The 18,038-nt window shown below is 40.8% G+C and overlaps 2 protein-coding genes and 1 non-coding gene across 12 annotated transcripts in view; 1 reads left to right on the plus strand and 2 right to left on the minus strand.

The window, feature by feature from the left end:
* CNN3 (calponin 3) overlaps positions 1-1,406 on the plus strand; it is a 28,232-nt gene extending 26,826 nt beyond the window's left edge. The window contains exon 7 of the mRNA XM_072754565.1: positions 247-1,406. Coding sequence (XP_072610666.1) covers positions 247-588 — 342 coding nt within the window. The 3' untranslated portion in view covers positions 589-1,406. The remainder of the gene's footprint in view (positions 1-246) is intronic.
* SLC44A3 (solute carrier family 44 member 3) overlaps positions 1-18,038 on the minus strand; it is a 106,666-nt gene that overhangs the window by 11,125 nt on the left and 77,503 nt on the right. For 2 of the 10 annotated variants that reach the window (XR_012000759.1, XR_012000758.1), the window contains exons 13-16: positions 14,358-14,401; positions 6,200-6,337; positions 3,396-3,632; positions 2,050-2,237 (exon numbers count right to left, since the gene is read on the minus strand). Coding sequence is in view for 5 of the 10 variants with exons in the window: in XM_072754560.1 (XP_072610661.1) it covers positions 2,136-2,237; positions 3,396-3,632; positions 6,200-6,337 (477 nt within the window). In the remaining 5 variants the exon portion in view is untranslated. Of the gene's footprint in view, positions 1-1,749; positions 1,944-2,049; positions 2,238-3,395; positions 3,633-4,154; positions 5,740-6,199; positions 6,338-14,357; positions 14,402-18,038 lie in introns of those variants that run through there. The other 8 variants (XM_072754560.1, XM_072754559.1, XM_072754564.1 and 5 more) reach the window with 6 other exon arrangements.
* On the minus strand, positions 6,637-6,743 carry LOC112918488 (U6 spliceosomal RNA). Its single transcript, XR_003234703.2, has one exon. It is a non-coding gene; the product is annotated as a U6 spliceosomal RNA (small nuclear RNA).

Consider the following 18,038-nt stretch of genomic DNA (forward strand, 5'->3'; position numbering starts at 1 on the left):
TCGTTTTGAGGCAGTTTGACAGCAGAGCAAGGACTTGAAGAGAAGGGCTGATCTGGCCTGAGAGCCAGCGAATAGGGATTCTTAGGAAGGATTTAGCATCAGGACTGTTGGGTAAGCTCGCTTTGCCCCAGAAAACACGTCCCCCTCTGCATGTTCCCACTCACTGCGACTGCCCTAGTTGATGGGATGTTCGCAAGAACAGGCTTTAGCTGCGGCCTCAACTTCTGTCCTGTGTTCTAATCCCAGGCGGGGATGTTAGCACCAGGTACCAGAAGAGACATCTACGATCAGAAGCTCACACTGCAACCAGTGGACAACTCGACAATTTCTCTACAGATGGGAACCAACAAAGTGGCCTCCCAGAAAGGAATGAGCGTGTACGGGCTGGGGCGGCAAGTATACGACCCCAAGTACTGCGCCGCTCCCACAGAACCCGTCATTCACAACGGAAGCCAAGGAACAGGAACGAACGGGTCTGAGATCAGTGATAGCGATTATCAGGCGGAGTACCCAGAGGAGTACCCCGGCGAGTACCCAGACGACTACCCCCGGGATTACCAATACGGCGACCAAGGCATCGATTACTAGGTCCCACCAGGAGCTCAGTATTTAGCCTGTTGTTTTTATTCAGTGAGAACCAAGCTAGCCTTGAGTGATTTTTATCTTGTCTTCCTAAAACACTATTATGCTTATTGTACCTGAAGGAAATACTGCCTTACATACATTCCCTCTTCCTTTCCCTGCCTCTTCCCCCAATAGCTGCCTTTAGTGCCGTAACAGTCCAGTCCCACAGCAGAAGCAATAACTCGCATATGAAGTTAAAAGGAACACTGTGAAAGGGGAGTACCTTCGTGCAGCCAGTTCTCTCATCCAAGACCTATGCATTTTTACGATCTACTTAATAAACTGAGATTTTCAGACAATAGGAAGCTTGTTCTTTTTTTCTTTTTCTTTCTTTCTTTCTTTTCTTTTTTTTTTTTTTTTTTTTTTTTTTGCAGTCCCGTATCTGGTTTCTACGTGGAGGACTAAACTCATGCTTTTAGCTAAATGTGGTCTTTGCCGACTAAATTTAAGACGCAGCGTTTTAAGAGATTTACATACCGATGTCTCCACAGTATTGTTTGCTAATCTTTAAATAAAGTCCTGATCCGTGTGCATTTGTGATTATATGTGTACTCATTCTCTCACCTGAACTGACCAGAGCTTTCCCGAGTGGGGTTTCTAAAGGAGCGTGTACAAAGTCGGCCTGCAGACAGTCGGGTCTGGGTGGTGCGTTTGCTTCCTGTTTGTGCCAATGTATCAATGTAGAGTTGCTCTGTTCTCTTCAACTGTATTTATTGCTGCGTTTCTCAGCATAAACTTATCCCATTGTATTTTTTATAAATAAATATTTTTTTTTGAACGTTCATATGAGCCACAGGCTGATTATTTTCTGGATGACGTCCAGACAGGTGAAGGCAGAGTTTTAAAAGGTTCCCCCCTCTCCAGGTACTGTTCTGAGACATTCCCTCGTTGCTTTACTTAATCCATACAACGTCACAGCCTATGTTTGAGACCGAGGCTTAGCAAACTGAAGGGATCTGCCCACGGTACACAGTAAATGACAGCCGAAATTCAAACTATTTTTTGAGCATCATGTGACCCTTGCTTATTCCATTGAGACTCAAATGCCTCAAACTCAACCCAAATCCAACTTGGAATAATCTTAAAATCATTCTGAGGACCATTGGTGAGGACAGGGTAGCAGTATTTTTTTTTTTTATTTTTTTTTAAAATTTATTTATGATAGTCACACAGAGAGAGAGAGAGAGAGCGAGAGAGAGGCAGAGACACAGGCAGAGGGAGAAGCAGGCTCCATGCACCGGGAGCCCGACGTGGGATTCGATCCCGGGTCTTCAGGATCGCGCCCTGGGCCGAAAGTAGCAGTATTTTATATTCATATCCTAAGTGTATAAATATTAATAAGGAACCACTGAATTAGGAACAGGATCTACTATTATGGTTCTGGCCTAATGATGGTCAAACAATAAGGACAAAAATGAAGAAGAATAGGGTCCATCAACCTTACCATTTATTCTGTGAATGGCTCTGAGAAGAAGACCCCTTTCCAGGGACAAATAACTAATGGGCACCGATCACACAACAGCCTGGAGTTCTGTTCCCTCTTCGTTCCTTAATGAGCTCTCCTCTCCCTGTGCCCTTGCTGCATTTAATTTGTCGATCCTTTTGACAAAACTCTGAAACACAAAAGAATGAGTGAGACCTTTTGGCACACTTTTTGGCAACCACTTACTTGACCATATCATTTAGGGGAATTCAATCCTTAAAGTTTTCCCTGTTGAATTAAAATATTTTAGGGGATAGATTTCCAAGTGGATTTTTAATCAGAAAAGTGCAAGTCGGGGAAAGAAGCCTTTGTTAGCTTCCTATCACCATCAGAAATAATTTCCTTAGGGTACATACAAATAAAGTGCTATTGTATGTCTATGTTTTATGTGGAAGAGGTTGAGAATATGTTTAATTTTAAAATAATAGAAGTGCATATTGAACTTAAGTGCCTGGCTGAACCGAGGTGTGCTCTGAATGCGTTTCAAAACCAGAGGGCTTTGGGGCCCCTGGCTGGCTCAGTCGGCAGAGCATGCGACTCTTGATCTTGGGGTTGTGGGTTTGAGCCCCACGGTGGGTATAGCGATTACTTAAAAATGAAATCTTAAAGAGCTTTTAACACCTAACTTTTATGGCAACAGTATGAAGGAAAATTTAGTATAAACGTCACTTGACTTAGACAACATGGAGACTTCATTCAGTTGTTAGAATATCCCTGTCTACACCTGATAAGGCAAATAAGCAACGACTGTGTTGGCAACAGCTGCCTGCTATTTCCAGATAGAAGCAGTATGGACTTGACAGGGTGTGGCTTTCCCTGCATCGGTGGGCCTCGGTTAGTAAGAGGCCTGAGAACTGCAGATCTGTGGATACTGGCAGAGGCCACACGTGCCCCCTGAAGCCCAGAGGGTCTGACGTGATGCTTGAGGAGGCAAGAAAGCTTTAGAGAGAGATCAACTGTTAAAGCCTCCAGACCACCCAAAAGGCCAAACCAAGCCTTTGGCACCAAAGGGTCTTGGACTGCTGTGTCCAGAATGCCTGCCCAAGGTCATGTAGTCTGTATTAATTGTTCAGCTTCACTTTTCTCCAGGGAGAAGGGTTCAATGAAGGAAGTGGGTTCAGTCTCAGGAAACAGAACCTGAATCTCCAGACATTTAGGCCTGTGGTAGAAGCCCACAGAGCCCTCCAGAAGAGAAAATGAGGCTATGAGCCTCCTTTATGTGTGAATCTTCTATACTTTGGAGATTTTGAGGGTTGAGATGGCAACGGGAAGTGAAATGTTTGCTTACCAAAAACTCCTGGTCCATAAAGTAGGGCTTTTCTGATGATCCATCATTTGTTTCCATATCAACAGCAAAGCACAGGAGGAGTGCATCCAGCACAGTTTCAAACACAGATAAAAAACAATGGGCTACCAAGTAGGCAAAAAATGCCACCAGCAGCAGAGGGATTGCCCACACCTGGAGGACACGGTTGTAGTTAAATGCCATCAGTCCTCCAAAAACAGTGAAACACACCACCAACACCTGTCAAAACAAGAGTTTGTTGAAAATATAAATTGGTTGCCTGGAATATTTTAGAAATGATTTTTGTTAGTTACAAGTAAGTTTATATACATTGTGTGTGTGTGTGTGTGTGTGCATAAGTGTGCCCTATTATAAAAAATGCTTGTCAGAAAATATGGCACAATGATATTAAGAGAAAAAGAGCCATGATACCAAAAGGGCCCTTTGGAGGAAGGAGAAGAGGGCAGATGCATTTACATGTTTGCTGTGCCTGGTTTTTGTATTTATATAGACGGAATGATACTCCAAAACTTTTAGTTTTTTCACTTGATACTCCTGTAAGCATCTTCATTTAAAAGCTTCTTAATAAGCGTCATTTTAAAATAATGGTGCAACAACCCACCAAGTGAATATACTGTAGTTTAGCATGTGATTTGCTTTACCCTGGGGATTAAAGTGGAAAGGTGTTCCAATGCTGGTGTGGGGAGATAATACAATTAATCCAGGCTTTTGCCATATATAATAATTTCCAGGAACATAAAATGATGTACCTAATTCTTTTTTATTTTTATTTACTTATGATAGTCACACAGAGAGAGAGGCAGAGAGATAGGCAGAGGGAGAAGCAGGCTCCATGCACCAGGAGCCCAATGTGGGATTCGATCCCGGGTCTTCAGGATCACACCGTGGGCCAAAGGCAGGCGCCAAACCGCTGCGCCACCCAGGGATCCCTGTACCTAATTCTTTAACAGATAAAATGAGGTCTGTCTGGAATCCCCATTGCCCTTGGATATCCTCAATGACGGACATGAATGTCTGAATGCTACTTCATTCAAGAAATACAGGAAAATGAATTACTGCCTAAAATGAAAGTCTTTTATAAAGACAAAGATTCTTTGGAAGTAGTTATTAGACAACATATCACCCACAATCTTACCGAACTAACATAAACAGTATTATCCATTTAAATACAAAGATTATTTAGGCTGTTTAGAAAGGCATTTATCAGTTTGTACTTCTAGAGCTACTGTTGCATGAAAAAAGTCTCTGGGGCCCAGCTGAACCTTAAAATATATGTGCAACTAACATACCCCTGTGAAATCCATGCATGTTATAACTTGTTACTGACAGTTAACTCTGATATGCACTAGAGACCTTTACCAAAGGCCACAGAGGCACAAAATGCTAAATGAGCCATGAGTCCTCATTTGACTTTGGCCAGGTTACAACTGGAGACCAAGCTCTTGTTCACTTTGGGGCACCACCGAAGGCCTCAGCATTCATGTCCTTGAGGATGAATGGTTGGAAGAAGCTAGTGTGTCTAAGCTTGGAATAGTGAAGATGTGGTAGGAAGGTCAGGAGGTCTGTGGTCAAGAATTTGAAGGGCAGGCAATCAAGTGGAAGTGGAATCAGGCAAACAGGTGTGCAGGATTAGGCCTGGTGGGTGACAGTCACATGGAAAGGGACACATCATGTGGCACAGTGTAAAGAACCCTCAACTTGAAGCATGGTCAATGAGGGGCTATCCTACCACTTTCATCAATATTTTAGTTACTCTTCCCTACAACCTAGAAAGGCCATGTGTTCTCTTTGGTTCCGATATGAAGACTAAGGCTCGAAGTTGTTAAAGACCCCAAGTTCAGGGCTTGTCCTTTATACCACGAGATGATCCTGTGATGCTTGTTCACTGTGCTGCATACAAGACTACCTATAATTCCTGAAAAGTACTACTCAGTTGACAGCAGAAATGTACCTCCGGCTCTACCTGGGACATTAACAATCTGTCTTTATATTTATGTACTGATTGCCCTTAAGTGATAGACTTTTTATTAGATCCCAATACTACTTCCATATATTTTATGACAAAATCCCCAGAAAATACACCCATTTTACAAGGCTAGCAGTCTTTTCTTTTTTTTCTTTTCTTTTCTTTTCTTTTCTTTTCTTTTCTTTTCTTTTCTTTTCTTTTCTTTTTTCTTTTCTTTTTTTTCTTTTCTTTCTTTTCTTTTCTTTTCTTTTCTTCTCTTCTTTTCTTTTCTTTCTTTTCTTTTCTTTCTTTTCTTTTTTTTCTTTTCTTCTCTTTTCTTTTCTTTTTTCTTTTCTTTGATTCTATTATTCATGAGAAACACTAGAGAGAGAGAGAGAGAGAGAGAGAGGCAGAGACATAGGCAGAGGGAGAAGCAGGCTCCATGAAGGCAGCCCGATGTGGGACTCGATCCCAGGCCTCCAAGATCATGCCCTGGGTTGAAGGCAGATGTGCAATCGCTGAGCCACCCAGGCGTCCCAACATTTTCATTTTAGATGTGAAAAAGTGGGACTCAGAATGGTAGAGGGAATTGAGTATAGCTAAGAGCTAAGGGTTTGATTCAAATCCTGACTCCATTGGGAGATCCCAGACAGGTTACTAAGCCTTAGTATTCTCATCTGCCAAATAAGATACCTCAGAGGATTAAGGATGAGGGACACCACCCACCATGGAGTTAGCACTCAAGATAACTTCAAGGTTTTGTTCTTTCAAAACCTTGCTGTATGGTTTGATGTTGGGATCCCAAGTTCCTTTATTTAGTATTTTAGTGAAGACATCTCACCTTTCCTAGAAAAATTATGAAGTCTCCAAAGCAGTTAACAGACGTAAAATGATTTGAATTCTTGGATGAGAGTTTGAGCACATCTTGTGCTGATGTACAAAAATCGGTCCCGTTAATGGCAGTTGCAGTGTATGCATTCTGAAACAAAAGACAATGGTGGAAAAAAAAAATGAGGATCCTTATATTGTTTTAGAGATAATAAAATGACAATGCAGAATATTTGCAAAATAAAGAAAAATGGTTACACCCACCATCTCTACCTCTAAAAATCTTTTCATTTGCAAAGTCCCCTTCCAGTCTCTGGTTATGTACACATACATTTTCATATAGTTGCAGTAAATGGAAAAAATAACCAAGTATTTCTGGTCATTGTGGTAGGTGGGACATCCCACTACAAACACATAGAAATGATAGGTGAAGAGTAAACTTTTTTTTTTTTTAATATGGAATGCTTCACGAATTTGCACATCATCCTTGCGCAAGGGCCATGCTAATCTTCTCTGTATCGTTCCAATTTTAGTATATGTGCTGCCAAAGTGAGCACTAATAAACTTTTTTTTAATGCACAACAGAGTTTGAAGGGAGAGAAAGGAAGTTCAGGTGCTACAAACATTAACCTTAGCAATTAATGAGAGCTGAATCCACAGGCGCAATGGGCAGGACTTAACCCCTTAGGATAAGAAACAACATTCAGGCCTTGCTGAGGAACTGAACTCGTCGTGGCACAAATTCAGACTCAACCAACCATTCCAGAAAAGTGGTACAGAAATACACAGTCTGCCTGGGGCCACTGAAATTACTAGAGTCTGGGCAAGGGCAAAGCAAAACCACATCCTCGTAAGCCTGGGAGTGGGGGAGTCCCACAGACAACCACCCTTGAAGACAATGAAGTAATGTCATAAGAAAACATCAGATGGCCCAAGGAAAAGAACGTCACAACAAAAAAGAGAATTTGTATCCTGAGAACAATCTGAAATAAAATATTCAAGAAAGTATGTTTAAATGCTAGGACAATGAAGGCTGGCTTAGGGTTGTAAGTTTGAGCCCCGCATTAGGTGTAGAGATTACTTAAAAATAAAATCTTAAAAAAAAAAATAAAGATGCTAAGACAATGGAAAGAATAGTGACCATAAGAATGAACAGCTTGGTATGAAAAGTGAAGAGGCAGGGGCTCCTGGGTGGCTCAGTCGGTTAAGGGTCTGCCTTTGGCTCAGGTCATGATCCCTGGCTCCTGGGATTGAGCCCCACATTGGGCTGCCTGCTCACTGGGGAGTTGGCTTCTCCCTCTATCCATCCCCCACTGCTCGTGATTTCTCTCTCACTATCTCTCTCCAATAAATGAATAAAATTAAAAAAAAAAAAAAGAAGTGAAGAGGCAAAGTCAAAAGCAAACTAAATAGGAATTCTAGAAATGAAAAAATATATAGTTTAAGTGGCACAGTGTCATTATTATATACTTGGCTTTTTTCCTTTATATAAAATAAGCATTTTCATGTTGCTTGATGGTTTTATACTTTTAATTTTAATAAATACATATTCTATCAGGTGTGTCTGTAGCACATAGACTATTTCAAATATTTTGCTATATTTTGCTATATAAAAACTATGCAGGGGCACTGGGGTGGCACAGTGGGTTAAGCATCCAACTCTCGATTTTGGCTCAGGTCATGATCTCATGGTCTGTAGGATCCAGCCCTGCATCAGGGCTCCGCACTCAGTGTGGCATCCGCTTGAGATTCTCTCTCCCCCTCTGCGTCTCCCCCCACTAACACACACTCTCTTTCTAAAATAAATAAATCTTAAAAAAAACAACAACAACTATGCAATAGACATCTTAATTTCTGGTTTTTGGATAATTTCTTAAAGATAAATTTCCAGAAATGGGATGATGAAGTCAAAAAGGAACACGTGTATATATTTGTGTATGTTTATGTTCATGAGAGAGGATTTCTTGGATCATTTTTCCAAAATATCTTCTTTTTACGAGTATATAATTTCAAAACTATCGATTTCTTTTTTTTAAAACCATCTATTTCTTATATTTCTCTTGACATCTTTAAAAATGCTATTTGCACTGCAGTTTATAGCACAGAATTTATAACTTCCCGGGGGAAAAAATAGATTATAATGCTACCTTCTTGAGTTTTGTCATTTCTTTCTGCTTAGGAAAAGGATGACAGTTTTTTATCTCATGATCTACAAATTAATCCTTTCCTATACCTGCTCAAAAGCATAGTAAGGAAACCATTTTGGAATCTATTGCAGTTAACCCACCTCTCAGTGCTGCAGGTCTTAATCCAAGAAAGTGATGGAGGAGACAGAGAAAAAGGGGTAGAACTGATTTACCAAACTCCCTCTTCACCAAGGCCAACTAGAGAGCAAAGTTTGGTTCTCAAAGACAAAAGCTGGGTACCCAGCTCCCCCCACAGGGTACCCTACTTGCTTGACAGGGGGTATCCTGTCAGATGTCAGATGAATTCCCTGCAGAAATGCCTTCATGGTATTCGACAAAGAATTTCTGGCTTCTGACTTAGATGGAATGCATGTGAATTTTACTTTTAAAACCCCAAACTGGTTGTTGAAGAGAGCTGACCCCAGTTTGGGGACTTCAGTCTTGAGTAGGGATATGAAAACTGATTTGCTCATTATTTAACTAAACATCCTCAATCATCTAAGATTCTAAGAGCCCTGATGACCAATTCATTATCCTGATAATACATTTGTAGGGTGGGTAAAGAATAGCATTATCATTCTTTTATAGAGACCAGGATCAAGGGCATTTCTCCAGATTCCCTGGTAATCTGAGAGACTTTTTTTCATTCTAACTTTCTGGACATTACACTATCAATTTTCACTGGGACAAAACGCTATTGAAAAGCAATGCTGTTGAAAAGCGTGGTAGTGAAGGTAAGCACAGGCTCCATAGCCAGTCTCTGGGTTCAAATCCCGGTTTTGCCACCAAGCTGCTGTCAGTCTTGGGCAAATGGGTTTTACCACTTTCCGACTTCAATTTCCTCATTCATAAAGTGAGTTATAGCACTACTGCAAGGGGGAGTTGGGAGGATTAAAGAACATATTCCCTATAAAGTAGTTAGCAAAGCGCGTGGCACACAGAAAACATGTAGTAAACCAGGGACCTATTATCATCCAGGCCTCAGCAAGGATGACCTCATTTACAGATGGGAAACACAGGCCACTCTCAGCACTGAGGAGGTGTGGAAAGGACCCATGGTTTCTTTATCTGTAGGCTTTGATCCCTTGTACTCTCAGGGATCCAGGAAGGGCGGGACTTGCTTCTCAGACCACATTCCAGGGCCCAGCATGGTCTTTCTTTACAGCAGCTCAACCCCGTGCTACTCTGTGGCTTTCTTTGCTTTTAGGCTCTGTCCCCAACCTGCCACCCACTTCCCACCTTTAAACTGGGCTTCTTAGTGTACTTCCCAACTTATACGGGGGAATACAGTTTTTGCGAGGCCTTTTCCTGCCAATCAGTGCCTCATGGCCAATTTAGCACTACTGTTCATAAGCAATAAAAATAGATTTTGCTTCTTGGCTAAAATGATTAAAGGTTAAAATGGTAATTTCTCACACATGTGTTGACTCCGCAGATTTTTTGGGGCCCATAACCATTTATCTTTTCTCTAATGTATCATGCCCACTGAAAGAGGGCCTTAAAACCACTCTGACGGGGAAATTATATATGCCTTCCTGCAGTTACTACACCACTAGTATTTTACCACAAGGTTCAACCCTGAGTGCAACAGAGAGACCTAGAATTAATGTCAGAATGAATAGCTGGAGGAGGGAAGTATCACTCGAGACACAGGATATGGATTGAAAATTTCTGCAGTTTCAGCATTAGCTAATTTATACTTATTCTCAATAGAAGCTGCTTCCTTGTCAGGCAGCCGGGAGATGGATTGCTCTAAATGTTCAGTGCAGTAAGTTCTTGCTTGGAGCATTCGTCTGGGCTGTCTGAACTCGAGGTGAAGATGCTAAGCTAATTTGCAGACCCTAACAGTAGGGGGAAAGGACTGCATATAGTGAGTGGGTAACACGTTGTTGTGTTGGTTGTGAAAGTTAGTCAGGAGGTCCTGAAAGCTAATCTTTTTTTTTTTTTTTTAATTTTTATTTATTTATGATAGTCACAGAGAGATAGAGAGAGAGGCAGAGACACAGGCAGAGGGAGAAGCAGGCTCCATGCACCGGGAGCCCGACGTGGGATTCGACCCCGGGTCTCCAGGATTGCGCCCTGGGCCAAAGGCAGGCGCCAAACCGCTGCGCCACCCAGGGATCCCCTGAAAGCTAATCTTGAAGCAAGAAAAGAGGTAGTGGTTTCAGCCTCTTAATTTATTACCAGAAATATTGAGTGGGCATGTTTCAATAGTGTCCCCAAACAAGTGGATATTTCCATGTCTGGAAACCAAATGGAAGAGAAAGATTCCCAACTTGACAGTGATAGCGCCTCAATATTTTATCTCCATTCTCATTCCCTGGCCTGAGGTTGAAGACTCCCTCCTCGAGGTGTGGTTTGATTAGTTTTCCTTTCATGGACTGTCACAAGCAGAAGGGGAGGGAGGGGGAAAGGACACAAACAAGGAAGGGCCTGCCTGGTGGTGAGGACTGGTGAACAGTGAGCTGTGACTCATGCACAGACGTGAAAGCAACATGGAGGAGGAGCACAGGCTGGGGGTGATGGGAAGGAAGGAGTGGGGGGAGGGGAGTGGTGAGGAAGACTTCAGAGAAGTGGCAGGTGGCTGATCCCTAAAGCTGGCTGGTCCCTGTAGGGTTGGGGGTGGGGGGCTGAGGCAGCAGCAAGAGGCTGTGAATGAGACCAAAGGGCCCAGAAGAGGAGTGTAGTAGGATATGGGCCAAGCAGAGCTGTGAGCCAGACCTTGGTGGGCCTTGAAATGCCCTGCTGTGGAGCAAGGGGGCAGACTGGAAGTTTCAGGATTCATGTCATTTTCAGCCCGTGCTTCTAGAAGCTCTCCCAGGCTGCCCTGTGCTTTCTCAGGGCAGATCTCCCCTCATCACTATCTCCTGTTTAACCACAAAGCCTGTACCTCCTCTCACCTATGCATTTGGGGAGCCCCAAGTACCTCCATCATGCCTAGTGGGCCCTGCATAAGTTATGCATAAATGTGGTGCAGTCATCCATCCACTGAGCACGTGGCTGCCATTAGCAGTCATAAACCAGAGGTCAGGCCCAAAGAAAATGAGCCCTTCTCTGGGGAGCAAATAAGAGTATTAGGAATTGTAATACTTGTAAGTACTCTTTCCAGGTACTCTGCTTCCCTCCACCCCACTTCAGGACATGCCCTAGCGACATGTCCTAGGGTGGTTCACAGTAGTCTTCATCTGAATTTGTTTCGTAGCCTTTCTCTTTTTTCTTCTTCCTTTCTTTTCCCCATCTGTAGGCAAGTGTGAAGCTTCTGTGTGTAAATTAACGATAATAAAGAATAATGGCAAGCATTCATGGAGCACACACTATGTGCCATGCCCTCCCCCTGCCTTTTTTTTTTTTTTAAGATTTTGTTAATTTATTCATGAGCGACACAAACATAGAGAGAGAGGCCGAGACCCAGGCAGAGGGAGAAGCAGGCTCCATGTAGGGAGCCTGACGTGGGACTCGATCCCAGGACTCCAGGATCACACCCTGGGCTGAAGGCAGGCGCTAAACCGCTGAGCCACCCAGGGATCCCCTGCCATGCCCTATTCTTATTCTATATCCCCCTGAATGCGTTCACTCAATCATCTGCAACCCCCAACCGGATGATAAGCTGGTGAGGAAAGGGAAGTACAGAGAAGTTAGTAAGGTCGCACACCCCTGGGTGCACATATACAACCTGCGTTGCATCACTTACAAGAAGTAGATCTCTGACTCATTCAGGCCATCTGCAGGAAAACATCTACTTGGAGCTGTGCTCTGTGCTTTTCCTTCTAAAAGGTTCAAAATACTAAAGTGGTGTTCTCATGACATGTGTCATTAAAAAGGGCTAAGGATATGGCAGGATGGCCCAGCAGGAAGAGGTGGGGTTCCAAGCACGTTGCCTCCATACCTGGCTATGTGGCCTCCACTGAGGAATGTCACTTCTCGGTTGTCCCATCCCACAGCTTGTAAAATGTGCCTGCCTGCTCAAAAGTTCTGCACCAAAGATGCTTTATGCATGCGCTCTTTTTTGTAGTGGACCAGGCACCCTCCTCTTATCATATTATATAATCTCATCTGTTTCTTATTACAGTTCAGTGAAATAATCACTGGGGGTATTATTGTTCCCATTTTACAGAAAATTCTAATCACTGAAGAAAAATGAAAAAGATGAAAGTATAGTTTTAAGCAACAGAAAAGCTGGATTATGTCTGTAATTTACTTTGAGAATTGTCCAAGGACATTAATCGCACCTCTGACACAGAAAGAACATTTTGGCTCCTTCAGTTAAAACTGAAGCCAGCACAGTTCAGCCCTGTGTCCTTCATTAGCTAAGGGCAGCTGTTTGTCCTCCCCCTAAACTGAAGTGGTTCCTTCTTTTGGTGGACAAACTGTGAACCTGAGGTTCTATTGACTCTTCAAAAAGGTAAACAGAGTTTCCCTCCATATAGGCAGGAAGGCATGTGCCAAAAACCATGCCATGAATAGCCAGCTTTATTTCTGGAATGCCTTCCTAATAAAGTCCTGATATTTATTAACTGAAAGATACAACAAGAACTATGAAAACAAACTTGAGAAACGGGATGATGAATAAATAACCCTGGCATTCCTGCTTCCCTCAAAACTAAAGGACATACAGTGAAATCTGAGCCCAGATACATCCCCATACATCTAAGCATCCTTTCTTTGGATTGCAGTAAAAATTGCAGGAACCACCCCAAGCCAGTTTCATCTTGAGTTCTGTTTTTATCATAAACACATGCCCAGTGAAGCATATACAAACAGCCCCTGGGCCTTCCAGGACCTTGCATTCACCCTTCAGAGTTGTTCAGGAGTTCACTAGTCACTAGTTGCAAAAGTCCAATGAGATGGTGAGTCAGGGAAATTTGCCAGTCCCCTCCAGGGTTGGGGCCAGGTGGGAGGTGGATGGAAGAAGGAATGCGCCTTTCATGAGATCTGCTGCTGCCTATAAAGCCATGGCATTGTAGCCTTGTTTGCTTTTTAAAATTTTATTTGCCTTTTTCCCCATTTTTTTATTTAAGTTCTAGTTAGCTAGCATGCAGTGTGTAATATTGATTTCAGGAGTAGAATTTAGTGATTCATCACTTACATGTAACACCCAGTGCTCTTCACAAGGGCCTTCCTTATTGCCCATCACCCGTTTAACCCATCCTCCCATCATCTTCCCTCCTACAACCCTTGGTTTGCTCTCTATAGTTTAGAGTCTCCTATGGTTTGCTTCCCTCTTTTTTCCCCTTTTTGCTCATTTTTAGAATAATGGCTTTATTAATATTATGCCCAGTATAAGAAAATCAAGAACATAGAAAGAAACAAAGAAAAAAGCAAAGAAGTCACTCTGATCTCACTCCTAGGAGATAATCATTTCCTAACATCATGTGGATCATACCCCAGCATTTCTCTGCAAATATAGCAGGCAGAGGGAAGAATGGATGGACAAGCATAAGTTACAAAATGAAACATACTCTATAAGTTGTTTTATTTATTTTTAAAGATTTTAAACTAATTCCTACATCCAATTTGGGGCTCAAACTCGCAACCCTGAGATCAAGGGTTGCATGTTCCACCAACTGACCCAACTATGCATCCCTCTATATGTTATTTTAAATATAAATGCTAGTGTTAATTTGACCTTAACAGAAAAAAGTGAAACTAAACTGAAAGTGAAGGAATATTTGAATTTCAGGCCAATCTATCTTCACAAATTAGCAAATTATTTCTAAAATCATTATTAAAAATGTTAAGAGATTGCTTTTTTTTTTTTAACACCATGTCTCAAATTAGGCAGCATGGGTGGTGAAAGATGAGGAAGATGACCCCAGGGGATGACCATACACAAGAGCATTCCTTCAAGCTTAGAAGTAACTCCTGCCTAATTCAGAAAAACAAGAATGTCAAGCAAAATGAGGAGAGAGAGGAATATGCTCCAAATGAAAGAAAAAGACAAAACCTCAGAAAAAGAACTAAATGAAATGAAAATAAGCAATTTACCTGATAAAGAGTTCAAGGTAATGGTCATAGAGATGCTCACCAGCCTGGAGAGAAGAGTAGAAAAACTCAGTAAAAACTTGAACAAAGAGATGGAAAATATAAAAAAGAACCAATCAGGGATCCCTGGGTGGTGCAGCGGTTTAGCGCCTGCCTTTGGCCCAGGGTGCGATCCTGGAGACTCTGTGTCTCTGCCTCTCTCTGTGTGTCTCTCATGAATAAATAAATAAAATCTTAAAAAATTAAAAATAAGGATAGGTCAAGGGGTCTCTTCAATAGCATCAAGTAAACAAACATTACAGGGGTTCTAGAAGGAGAAGAGAGAGAAAGGGGCAAAAAACAGAACAAAACAAAACTTATTTGAAGGGCACCTGGGTGGCTTAGTTGGTAAGTGTCCAACAATTGATTTCGGCTCAGGTCATGATCTCAGGGTTGTGACATTGAGTCCCATGCTGGTCTCCACACTGGACATGGAACCTACTTAAGATTCTCTTTCCTTTCCCCTCTGCCCTTCCAGCCCTCCTTAAACAAAATAACAACAACAACAACAAAATTTATTTGAAGAAATAATGGCTGAATGCTTTCCTAATCTGAGGAAGGAAACAAACATCCAATTCAGGAAGTACGGAGAGTGCCCAACAAGATCCACACCATGACACATAATTTATTGTCAAAGATTAAGGATAAAGAGAGAATTTTAAAAGCAACAAAAGAGAAGCAACTAGTAACATACAAAGGGAGACCTCATAAGACTATCAATTGATTTTTCAACAGAAACCTTGCTAGCCAGGAGAAAGTGGCATGGTATATTCAAAGTGCTGAAAGGGAAAAACTTTCAAGAATACTCTACCCTGCAAGGCTGAAAGGGAAAAACTTTCAAGAATACTCTACCCTGCAAGGTTATCATTCAGAATTGAAGGAGAAATTGGGAGTTTCTGAGACAAAGAAAAGTTAAGTGAGTTCATCACCACAAAACTGGTCTGACAAGAAGCATTAAAGTAACTTCTTTAAGTGGAGAATGAAAGACCATAGTTAGCAGAAAGTTATGAAAGGAAAAAATTTCACTGGTAAAAGCAAACATACAGTAAAGGCAGTAAAATAATTACTTATAAAGTTAATATGAAGGGTAAAAGACAAAAGTAGTAAACTCAATTATATCTAAAAAATTAGCTAAGGGGACTCAAAATAAAAAGATGTAAAATATAACAACATATATATATATAAAAGATTAGAGAGGGTAAAGAAGAAGTTATTTTAGAATATGTGTGAACTTAAGTGACTATCAATTTAATATAGACTGCCTTATACTTAGGATGTTATAATATGAACCACGTGGTGACCACAAAACCCTATAATAGATACACACAAAATAAAGTAAAAGAAAGCCAAACATAACAGTAACAAAGGTCACCAATTGCAAAGAAAGAGGGCAGGAGAAAAAGAACCAGAGAACAACTATGAGAACAACTAGAAGTCAATTAACAATGACAATAAGTACACATCTATCCATAATAACTTTACATATAAATGGTCTAAATGTTTCAATCAAAAGACACAGGGTGGCACAATGGATTAAAAACTAAGACCCATCTATATGCTGCCTAGAATAAACTCCCTTCAGACCTAAAGATAAATACAGACTCAAAGTGAAAGGATAAAGATACTCCATGCACATGGAAGTGAGGGGAAAAAAATAGCAATACTTGTATCAGATAAAACAGACTTTAAAACAAAGATTGTAACACTAGATAAAAAAAGGGTATTAGATAATGATAAAGGGATCAATCCAACAAGAGGATTTAAAAGTTGTGAATATCTATATATGTACTCAATGTAAGAGCACGTAGATACACAAAGCAGATATTAATAGACATAAAAGGAGAAACTCACATTAGTAAAATAATAGTAGAGACTTTAACACACACCTACACTGATGGATAAATTTCCAGGCAGAAAATCCTTAAGGAAACAATCTTTGAATGACACATTAGACCAGATGGACTTAAGAGGTATATACAGAACATTCTATTCAAAACCAACAGAATACATAATCAAGTGTACACATTAGACCACCAGACCAGTCTCAACAGATTTAAGAAGACTGAAATCATATCATACATCTTTTTGAACCACAACACTATGAAATTAGAAATCAATTATAAGAAAAAACTGGAGAAAATACTATTGGTATTTCCATAAGGAAAAGTATTTTTCACAGAACTAAGACAAATTATACAAAAATGTTTATGGAACCACAAAAGATCCCAAAGAGCTAAAGCAATCTTGAGAAAGGACAAAGCTGCAGGTATCACAATTTTAGCCTTCAAGATATACTACAAAACTATAATAATCAAATCAGTATGGTACTAGCACAAAAACAGACAATGGAATAGAAAGCCCAGACATAACCCACACTTATATGGTCAATTAATCGACAACAAATGAGGCAAGAAAATTTAATTGGGGGAAAAGACAGTCTCTTCAATAAATGATGCTGGGAAAACTAGAGAGCTATATACAAAAGAATGAAACTGAGCCACTTGCTTACATCATACACAAAAATAAAATAAAATGGATTAAAGACTTATATGTGAGACATAAAACCATAAAATTCCTAGCAGAAAACATAGGCAGTAATCTCTTTGACATTGACCTTAGCAACGTGTTTCTAGATATGTCTCCTGAAGCAAGGGAAGCAAAAGCAAAATAAACTATTGGGATTACACTAAAATAAAAAGCTTTTGTACAGTTAAGGAAGGAATCAACAACAACAAAAAAGGGAACTTACTGAAAGGGAGATTTTTGCAAATGACATATCTAATAGAGGGTTAGTATCCAAAATACTAAAGAACTTTTACAACTCAACACTAAAAAATCAAATCATTCAATTAAAAAATGATCAGAGGACCTGAATAGACATTTTCCCAAAGACATACAGATGGCCAACAGATGCATGAAAAGATGCTCAGCATCACTCATCACCAAGGAAATGCAAGTCAAAATCACAATGAGGTCTCACACCTGTCAGAATGGCAGGGATCAAAAAGACAAGAAACAAGCATTGGCAAGGATGTAAAGAAAAAGGAACACTTGTGTGCTCTTGGTGGGAATATAAACTGCTGCAGCTGCTGTGGAAAACAGTATAGAGGTTCCCCCCAAAATTAAAAATAGTAATGTCATTATCCAGTAATTGCACTATTAGGTATTTATTTTCCTAAAGAAAATGAAAGCATTAGGGGCTCCTGGGTGGCTCAGTAGGTTAAGCATCTGCCTTTAAAGCTCAGGTCATGGTCCTGGAGTCCTGGGATCCAGTCCTGCATCGGGCTCCCCGCTCAGTGGGGAGTCTACCCCTCCCTCTCCCTCTCCCACCTTCTTCCCCTACTTGTGCTGTGTCTCTCAAATAAATAAAAAATCTTTTAAAAACCTCACTAATTAAAAAAGATATATGCACCCCTATGTTTATTGCAGCATTATTTATAAGTGCCAAGATATGGAAGCAATCCAAGTGTCCACCAATGGATAAAGGAGATTATTACCCAGCTATCAAAAATCATCAGGTCTTGCCCCTTGTAACAACATGGACGGACCTAGAGGGTATTATGCTAAGTGAAATAAATCAGAGAAAGACGAATACGTATGATTTCACTTACACACGGAATCTAAAAAACAAAACAAACAAAAAGC

Source organism: Vulpes vulpes, chromosome 3, assembly GCF_048418805.1.
Source record: "Vulpes vulpes isolate BD-2025 chromosome 3, VulVul3, whole genome shotgun sequence".
NCBI lineage: Eukaryota > Metazoa > Chordata > Mammalia > Carnivora > Canidae > Vulpes > Vulpes vulpes.